This window comes from Nicotiana tabacum, chromosome 10, assembly GCF_000715075.1.
Source record: "Nicotiana tabacum cultivar K326 chromosome 10, ASM71507v2, whole genome shotgun sequence".
Classification (NCBI taxonomy): Eukaryota; Viridiplantae; Streptophyta; class Magnoliopsida; order Solanales; family Solanaceae; genus Nicotiana; species Nicotiana tabacum.
In genome coordinates this window covers 16,489,043-16,499,283 of record NC_134089.1, presented here as the reverse complement: position 1 = coordinate 16,499,283, position 10,241 = coordinate 16,489,043, and the positions used below count along the sequence as shown (strand labels likewise).

The following is a 10,241-nucleotide window of genomic DNA, read 5'->3' as shown; positions in this document are numbered from 1 at the left end:
GTTGAATGAGAGGATTATTTAAGTTCCCATATGGGGAGACTAGACTTTTGTTTTTTGGTAAATAAAAACTTTTCTATTTATTCTTTGCCATGCCAACAAATTGTTCCATATAGCACCAGTATAAGTACAAGTAAATAATAGTTGACTTTAATTTATTTTTAAGCAACAAGTTGGAATATTTAATTCTACCCTAGTGGGACTTAAAATGGGATGACTGCACTTTACATGATGTAATAAAATAGACATTTTTTTTGGTAAGTACAAAATGTCTTTTGGAACTAAAATCTTATATCAGAGTTTCTAGTTCTATCGTGTTTAATATCTTTTCAAGAAAATTCAAGTTATATATATTGACAGTATAAATTTTTTTAGGAATTTAATCTGTGATAGTAGGTTAATTATTATTTTTATCATATTACTTAAAATATGTGGTTAATCACCTAGAACATTTTTTGTTAAAGTTAGCTTTTGTTAAGTCATGTAACTTAGATAGTAAAATAAGTGTCAAAAGTAACAATTATTTGAGAAGTTTCAATTGAAATGCCAGGAATGGAATGTATTTCTATATCTGAAACAAAATTGTAATTGACAAGAAAAAAGACGACAAAAAAAGGATAGAATAATAAATATTACAAGATAAACGAAAATTATGGCAAAAAAAATCCTGAATTGCTAATTGATTATTGTTTTCTCTTATTATTTTTCCTTGTGTTTATCAAATAACTCTGATTTATATTCATGTTGAAAGTGGGAGATTCCATAGCAAAATTTTGGAGCAATCATTTGGAGGAATTCCCATCAATTTAGTTTCGTCTTCAAGAACTTCCTTTCTCACAAATTTCAGAGAATCCTGCAAATAAAAAAAATAAAAATTAGCCACAAAAGGAATCAACATTTTCTTTTCTTGAATAATTTTAGTCCTCAATAATTTATTTGATTTAAGGTTTTTTTATTTGTTTGGATAATGTTTATTGTAGGGTCTGTGGTGTAAATTATTATTATTATTATTATTATTATTATTATTATTATTTCCGAAAACAATATTTGTGAAACATATTTTTTCTCCTTTTGGTAAGGAAGTCATTTTCCTTCAATCATGAAAAAAATATTTTCAAAATATTTAAGTCGATCAAACTTCGAAAATTGAAAAACCTTCGTACCAAACACACCCTAAAGAAAGTGACAAAATCATGAAGTTTAGTTGTACTTTTATTTTCAGAACTTATTGTTTATTTTTTGGTAGAGTTAATTGTTCTTTTATTTTCGCAAGCACTTATTTTTTATGACAAGTTTAGGTAGAATTAGTTGTCATATATTAGTAATTGTATGTTTAGGTGTATTGCCTGTGTTTGCTTATGTAGCACTTGGCTGTCTATTCTCAACTAATGATGGTGATTAATGAAAGCTTGTTGAGGTAACCACTTCAACTACTAATTTTAATTTTCTTTTTTCTTCTGCACACGCAGGACACTTGTATACAGGGGCGAATCTAGTAGGCCGGAAGGGAGTTTAGTCGAACCCTTTTTGAAAAAATTATACTTTATATATAAAATTAAATTTTTATTTTATATGTATATATTAGATGTTGAATCCTCTTTAGCTTCTTCACGTGTTCATCTTTTTTATTTTTTAAGTTCTTTTGGTAAATATTCTGCTTCCACCAATGCTTGCATATAGATGGAGGAAATGAAAATTTAGGTAGAAAAAAGTCATTTTTCATATTTCAATTTAGAAGAGAAATTTAGTGCAAGATATCCATTTTCTTAAAATGGAGAAGCAAGAATTTACATAGTCGCCCCCAACTTATTTGGTATTGAGACATAGTTATTATTGTTGATGGTATTATTCATTTTCCTTAAAAGAAAAATGGAACTCTAAATTGAGACCCAATTTTATCCTACTTGTTTATTTTAATTGGATTTCTTGAGACCTAAGAAAATATTTTCGAATTAACATCACTGTAAAATCTTTACATAAATAGCCGGATTAATTTTCTATTTATTTTTTCTAGCCGGTATATACTGATTATACACGATTATACGAACATTATATATGAATTATACATATATTATATATCTGTCGGCTATTTTTGATTTAAGTGAATGGGTGGACGGCTATTTTAGTTTAATTCTTCATATTTTATATTATAAAAATAACTTTTCCCAAAGTGAATTAACTGGAAAATTTGTGTAGTAAATACTAGTATTTACCTGAGAAGTGTCTTGAATAGAAGAAGTGCGACCCCATCTTTCTGGATCCCAAAGAATTGAACTGTTAAAAGCAACACTTGAAACTCTAATTGGAGGCCTTTCATCTGTTGAATTATTTGCTTTCTTCAAATGCCACCCCATAACTTCAGATGAATCACAAACTGGTCCCTCTATTATCACTTCCTTCTTGTTTGCAGATAATAATGCCATTGGCCATGTCCCAAATCCCCTACAATTTAAACCATAAGCCCTAAAATCAAATATTTACCTTTTTTGGTTCTCAAAAACCGTTATGTGATCCGGGAATCACAGGTTCAAGCTCTGAAAATAGCTTCTTACAAAAATACAAGGTAAGGCTGTATATAACAAATTTAATGTGATCCAGCTCTTCACTGAATCAGTGCAATTTAGCGCACCGTTATGTGAACCATACGCCCTAAATCAAATATCTTTTTGGGTTCTCGAAACTGTTATGTGACACGGAGACAACATGTTCAAGCTATGCAAACAACTACTAACAAAAATATAAGATAAAGTTACGTATAATAAATTTAATGTTGTCCGACCCTTTCCTGGACGCATGTAGTTTAGTGCACTGAGTTATCCTTATTTTATTCTCAAACCAAATTTCTAATAAAGAATGTATTAAGAGTAATCAGACTAAGTGAACCATGTGTTTGTATAAGTTGTCAAAGATTTTCTTGGATTCTTCCTCTATAAAGACATATTATAAGATGCTTACTTGTTTTAAGAATCTCTATGTTAACACTTAGCGTTTAAAAAATTAACCAAAATAATATGAAATAAAAGAGTTTGGATTTGATAAACTTATTTTATTAGTTAGGCTTGATTTTAACAAATTAGATAATTAGCTAGCTGCCTATAGCTGTTATGAATTATGATGCTTGTTTAAGTAGTAAGACCTATAAGAGCCAAGAAAATGAGCCCACTAAGTTAGGATTTGGTCAAAGACTAGTACTATTTTTTCATGTTATTTAAATCTGTGGGGCAAAATTTCCACAACTAACACTTACTAAATGCCTTGAGATTATCCAAATGATCTGCATTTATCTTATATACACTGACGACATAAAAAAGTTTATATACTGTTAGTTCACTTAAATTTAATGGTTATAGATAATCGTCTATAAAAAGTGCGACTAAAAACCTAGAAATTAAGGTACATTACCTAGTATAATATGTTAAAACCTGAATGATTATTATTTTATTTCGAGAAAACTAAGTTAAATCAACAAATAGACTCCTACATACAAAAAATAATCTTGGAATATTTATAATGAAAAATGATTTTATATACTTTAGAGATTATCCAAATGATCCACGTTTAATTTATATACACAAATGATGTAAGAAACTTCTACACTGTCAGATCACTGAAAAATTAACCATAGATAACCGTTTGTAAAAAGTACAACTTGTACCCTGAAAATAAGATATGTTTCCTACTATAACATGTTAAAATATACTATCGTTATAATTTATATTATTTATAATGGAAATGATTTTTTAAAATGTGGAGGAGTGGAAATCAAGAATACTTACTCAATTGCTCGAAGTTGATCAAAGAAACTGAGATCATAGACATTTGATAGGCTAGCAAAATGAACAATCCCACTTAACTTGTGATGTTCAATGTGATTAAGAGCCACATTTCTTTGATGATCCACTTCTTCATGTATATTTGTGAAATTCTCCTTAAAAACCAAGTGTCTATACATAATTCCTGTTTTCCTAAGTATTTCTGATACATTTGAATCCTCATTTTGTTGCTCCACAACCACCCATAAAATTGGTTGTGGAATTAATCTCAATGTGTTTGATAATCTCCTTAGTAGCATTCCTCTATTTTGATCTTTCGCGCTCGTTGGAGTGACAATAATTAGTAGCCTTCTCGGATTCAAGAACTCTCCATTTGCTTCTTCTCGTTCTTGATCTTGATCTTGATCCTGATTCTGTTCTTGTTCATGTCGCTCTTCTCCTTCTTCTTCTTCTTCTTCTTCTTCTTCTTCTTCTTCTTCTTCTTCTTCTTCTAAGACCTTTTCTGAATGTCTCGTATCGTTTAAGTTAGACCATTCTGATGCTATTGTTGTCGTTGCTATTGTTGTTGTTGTTTCGTCTAATAAAGGTTTATTGAAAGTCTCACTTTCTAATCTTGAATGGTACAACATATTTGGTTGTGTTTGATTTGATTGAGTAATTTTAGGAATAGCACTATTCCTAGTGGAAAACAATGAACCTTTGCCTGTTGGAGCAAAGCCAGTGAAAAATCCCATAACAAAACAAAGAAGAAAATGAACAATTGCTTTCTTCCATAGTTGCACTTTTTTCTTTGATCTTTCTATAGACACCATGATTTAAAATGTGAAGAATCTTGATTTTCTTCACTAAGATGAAAAATAGAAGGAAATGATGATGTAATGGGCAAGAAAATGTTGTAACATGGAAATTATATATAACTAGTATAGTTGAGAAATGAGAAGAAAAAACCTTTTTTTTCCTATCTATTTGGTGGAAAAAAATTATATAGGGAGCTAACAAACATATAATTGAAGGTGTTGGTTGAATAAAACAAAGTGTTAGTTGTTTTCTCAATTTTATTTATTTTATTGGGTGAGGGTTTTTGCTTAAAGAAGTCATGCTTGAAGTAAAAGAAAGAAGAAATAAAGCAAGAAATCAATCATATGCAGAAATAAATAAGTTGCTTTCTTTACCAAATAGTAGTTGAGATAGAAAGCTCATACACCTAAAATGTCAAGTTTTAGGAAGCAAGAAATGATTTTCCTATTTGAAACGGCATGCATCTGCTATTTATTTTATTTTTTAAATTGAATTGTTTAAGCAAGTCGGTGACCATATTAATTTCTCACACTCACCTATATCGTATGTCACGAGTTCGAGCAGTAAAATCGGTACTGTTATTGCTAGGGGCGGGCGGGCGGCAAATGGGTGGGTTGGGCTGAATTTGGGCGGGTCAAGATGGGTTAAGTCAATAAATGGGTCATTGCCCAACCCATCCCAAAGTGTACTTGGGCTAAGATGGGCTGGGTCAAGATAAGCTAAACTGTCATAGTCAAATCCGTCCAACTTGACCCATGTTTTAGAACCATGCTCATCTTGCAAAAAAAACTTTTTACATTAAAATGTGTAAGTTAAAAAATATTTTGCGGGTGGGGGTGAGGGTTGGGTGGTGCAGAAAAACGAAAAATACCAAAAAAGAAAGAAGTAAAATTGAGGGGGTTGGGGGGGGATAGTGCAGAAAAACAAAAAAAAAAACAGAAAAGTGAAAATACAAAAAAAAAAAAAAAAAAGTAAAATTGGGGCAATTAAGTAAATTTTAGATAAGTTGGGTTGAGATCTCTTTGTTTTGGGTGAGTTTCATGGGTTGTATTTGGCTGCTTAATGGGCCAGAATGAGCTATAACAAATAATGGGTTAACTTGGGCTCAGCCCAAATAGACCCATGAGCTAAAATATTTGTACCCCAACCCATTAATCTCTGGGCGGGTTGGATGGGATTGGGCTCAAATTGCCACCCCAAGCTATCTACATCACACCCTGGGGTACGACCCTTCCCCAAACCATGCGTGAACACAGAATGTTATGTTTAACTCACCTATACTATATATTTTTGAAGGAAACTATCAATTATTACTCACTTAAAGCAGTAGGTAAGTTTAGTTCATGAAGTCAAACTGATGTTCAATCTATAATATAGAATCGAATAAAATCCTATTTTGAGTTTGAAACCTGAAAAAAGAAAACTAGTTAAGGATTGGGCTCAAATTTCTGTATGGAATATAAGCAAATAAGGTGGCAAATATCAATCCTCTTGAAAGATTAAATCTTACTTATTAGGCTCAAACTTGGGTAGGCATTAATTTGGATCTTCGTTTGATTTGTTTACAGTTCCGAATGATTGAAATAAATTTTAATGTAGCAGTGTTTCTTTTGAAGCCAAAAAGAAGTAAAAAGATAATCCATTTAAGACCAATCATCATTAACAGATTAATTTTTTTTAATCTTATGTGTGTCGTGTATACCCAACTTCTGTTTGAAATCCATAGGATAGAAGTAAAACAAAGACGAAACATTTGATAAAGAATTTAACAGAAAGTTCTTGTTAAAGTATATCAACATTGATTCTCGTAAAATATAGAACTTCTATGGCGGCAAAGTAGGTGTTTCAGAGACTAGTGTGCGCTACTAATCCGACGGATACCTATTATCTTCCACCAATACAAGTATTGAGCATTGCCGGAAGCAGAATTTTCACTGAGAGAATTTGAAAAATAAATCAAAAATAAATACACGAAGAAATTAAGGGATTCAACATATAATATATGTACAGGAAAAAAAATTGACCTTATATACACAATATAATTTCGAGTGAAGGGGGTTCAACTGAACACTCTTTCGCCCACCTAGCTTCGCCCCTGATACTAAGTAGCTCTCTCGCACCAGAGCTTAGGTGCAGATGAGAAGAATTCATCTAGCGTTGCCCCCCGGGAAGTCGAAACTTGGTTCCCAAGGTTGTTCCTTTGGAGAAACTTAGGAGACAATATTTATGTTGTAGCTTACTCCAATGTAGTAATGGTTAATGGAAACTGAAATACCCAATAATCTGACCCTGACAACTGCTCAAGCACATATATTTTACAACATTCATACAAAGTTACTCTATCCTTCGGGGTAGGGGTAAGGTCTGCGTACACTCTACCCTCCCTAAATCCCACTTGTGGGATCCTACTAGGTGGTTGTTATACAAAGTTAGATCTTTTTCGCCTAAGCTTCTCAAGCAATGGTTACTTGGTGTTACAAACAATCTCCTCTCTTTTCCTCAGCTCTTTTTCTGTGATCTGGAGCATGTAATAGGCAGAGCCCACAACTTTCTTAAAAGGATTAAAATGGTACTTTATTCTTGAAATGCTATTGTTTTGGTCCAAAAATCTCATATTCTTTAGCAGAAGAGTAGGGCTTCAATTTTGAAGTTGTAGGTCCAGTTAACTTCTAAATTGCTTCTGAGTAACAAAGCATTCTCCGAAAAGTCGCATATTCGGATTACCATATCATAATCAAAAGGTAGAATAATTTGAGCGACCAGACTTAACATACATATAGCCAATAGAGCCATTATGAAAAGGTCTACCATCTTCCAATAAAATCCTAAATAAACAACAATAATTTCAAAATATATTCAGACACGTCTAAAGTCTATACTCCAATGTCATTCAATCAACACAGCTTGCTTACAACAACAACAACCACCACCCTAGTGAATACCACAAGTGGGGTCTGGGGAAGCGAATGTGTACGCAGACCTCATCCCTATTTTATGAAGGTAGAGAGGCAATCACCAAATGAATCCTTTTACGTCGCTAATCATGTGTTTTTTCAGGAACTCAAATTACTTCCTCAAAAAGGCTGAAATGAAAGAAAAAGATTTCCTTTAATGATCATCCCTTTTGTTGAGCTTTGGTTCCCAAGTCGAGAAATTGTCTTATCATCTTGAAAAATCAGCTAGTGATATTCTGTACATGAAAAATCAGCTAGTGGGAAGTTGAATACTAACAACAACAACAAACCCAATGAGTTCCCATAAGTGGGGTCTGGGGAGGATAGTGTGTATGCAGACCTTACCCCTACCCTGGGAGGGAAGAGAGTCTAACCCCTCGACTAAACACACATGAAAAGAATTAGTGGCAACAAGTGGTCACAACAACAAGGTATAACTAAAGCGAAAGAATGCAATCAAACAATAGATAGTACCAGCAATAATAAAGAGATACCATTCTAATACTACTGCTATCGATCTGAGAAAGAAAATGGGGAACGCGCGGCTACCTACTAACCGTCCACCCTAATTTTCAACCTTAATACCCTTCTATCAACCCTGTCAATTATTGTGACAATGTGCTTGGCTGCATAGATTATTACTACTCTACTAGTTTTCTCTAACTTGTAGCAACTCCAAATCAATCAAGACAACTGATGAAAGTTTCATAATAATGAGGTTAGATTGACATTCAAAAACAAATGTCATTGTTTTACCAAACATCTCATTGCAATAATGTTTCTTGATAAAGCATGTAATAAATCTAATTAACCCACAGAATTCGAAAAAAAATTGCATGCAGAAATTTGGCATGGCATCAGAGCCTAAGTACGAGGAATCAACACACCGCACTGCTATTCTCAAACTACTATAATCAAGATCTTCATATTCACCAAAATCATAAAGAACAGTTGCGATGGCTAAGTATGAAGAATCAACAAACAGCACTGCTATTCCGAAAATGCTATAATCAAGATCTTCATATTCATCAAAATCATAAATAAAAGATGCATAGGATAACAAAACTATCATAAGAAAGTGCTATAAGATGTACCATTATAGGAGAAAATAAGTACTTCACAAGCATAACGATAATGTGCTTCCCTCCACCTCAACACTGCTCAAACTTTAGGTGGCCAGGATTTGACTACACTGCACAAGGTCTACTGTTATAGCATCAAGATTCATGGAAACTTTACCTAAAGTGGAGTTGCTGCGTGACACGTTTTAGCTCTGGTTCATCTTGTAACTAGCACGTTGATCTCTCGACGGTGGCAACTGAGACAACACCCAATCTGGTGAGTTATCGACCCAAAGCCCTATACCAGTATTCTTGTGCTTAAAATCAGGTGCTTTCTGATTCGACTTAGTAGCTCTATTATCCCACCATTTATCAGGATTTTCCAACAAATCTTTCCAAGAATCCACCTCCTTTCCTACTCCTTTAGATTTCGGAACATATACATCAAATTCAAGTCCTTCAACTCCCTCAAGTACCCACCTCGGCGCATTCTCAAGCCACAATGCAATACTACTATTATCCTTCTTCTTGAAATCAGGGTGCCTTGCTTTTACAATCCCATCTAACTTCGCCTTCCGACAATCCCACCATTGTTTCGGATTCTTGATAAGGTCCCTCCATTCATCACCTCCCTCTGACTTGCTCCCACCCGAATTAACAACAGAATCATCATTTTCCAAAGTAGACAAGCAAATATCTTTCTCATTATCAGAATGCTGCTGCTTAGTACTACTTTTCGGATAAACAAACTGTCCCCTCTCCTTTCGGGGAGCTATTTGTTTCAGACCTTGAACAAAGTTAACATTTTCAGCAACAATATGAAAAGAGAACTCATATTTATCCATTATTTCACAAGGCAATGGATCCATAGAAAATTTCCCAGATACATAAACACAATCATTTTCCTTCACATGACAAGCCACAACATGAGCTAAATCACCAACAAACACAACAGGAATCATCAAAATAGAGTTATTATTATTATCATTATTCTCATGAGCAAGAACAGTACCAGCACAGTAATTCCCATCAGGGGAAGTTTCAAATTGAATTGGGGTTTGCACAAAACCAACAAGATTGACTAAATTAGCAACTTTTGATTGGTAAGGGATTTCACTAGGCTTTGGCCAAGAAGATACATTTTCAGCTTCATTAGTTTCAATTTTTGGAGGGGTAAGTGAGTAAGATGAAGAGGGTTCTTGGGGTTTTGGGATTTTGGATTTTCTTGGGGTTGTTGTTTTAGAGGCAAATCTTGAAAAAGATAGAAAAAGTTGGTATTTTTGGGGATATGAAGAGGAGGATAAAGCTCTATTTGCTATTGTTTTTGTTAAGAAATTCATGGTTGAAATTGGGTTTTAGAGAAATTTTGAATTTTTCATATAGTGATTAGGTTTTGTGTGAATCTTTGAAGATGGAAATGATTTTACGGGAAGAAGCAGAAGGGTTTTGGGGTGGCAATACTGGGGTTTAATGTTTTGATCCAGTGAATTGGATGGTTTGCATATTTATGATAGCCTCCCTTAAGTTGCGTATAATTACAATACTATTCCTTTTAGTTTATTTTCTTTTTTTCCTTTGAAACTATCAATTGTTTTTGTTTATAGTACTAATCAATCAAGTATTAAAATTTATATTCAAGATTAACAAAATTTTACGTA

At 33.1% G+C, this 10,241-nt stretch overlaps 2 protein-coding genes across 4 annotated transcripts; both read right to left on the bottom strand.

Annotated features, from left to right (window-relative positions):
* Window positions 1-541: 541 nt before the first annotated feature.
* On the bottom strand, window positions 542-4,752 carry LOC107762480 (beta-1,4-xylosyltransferase IRX9). The gene is made up of 3 exons (XM_016580846.2): window positions 3,774-4,752; window positions 2,211-2,439; window positions 542-850 (listed from the first exon to the last, which is right to left on the bottom strand). The coding sequence occupies exons 1-3, from the start codon at window positions 4,580-4,582 to the stop codon at window positions 737-739; spliced, it is 1,152 nt and encodes a 383-aa protein (XP_016436332.1). The 5' UTR covers window positions 4,583-4,752; the 3' UTR covers window positions 542-736.
* A 1,732-nt stretch (window positions 4,753-6,484) lies between these two features.
* LOC107762478 (protein OSB2, chloroplastic-like) lies at window positions 6,485-10,057 on the bottom strand. 3 transcript variants are annotated; one of them, XM_075222630.1, is made up of 2 exons: window positions 8,762-10,057; window positions 6,485-6,502 (listed from the first exon to the last, which is right to left on the bottom strand). In XM_075222630.1, exon 1 carries the CDS (start codon window positions 9,921-9,923, stop codon window positions 8,790-8,792), a length of 1,134 nt encoding a protein of 377 aa, XP_075078731.1. In that variant the 5' UTR covers window positions 9,924-10,057; the 3' UTR covers window positions 6,485-6,502; window positions 8,762-8,789. The 3 variants fall into 3 exon arrangements, with proteins under 3 accessions (XP_075078731.1, XP_016436330.1, XP_016436331.1); XM_016580844.2 differs by lacking the exon at window positions 6,485-6,502 and adding an exon at window positions 7,254-7,758; XM_016580845.2 differs by lacking the exon at window positions 6,485-6,502 and adding an exon at window positions 7,254-7,651.
* Between the last annotated feature and the right edge of the window lie 184 nt (window positions 10,058-10,241).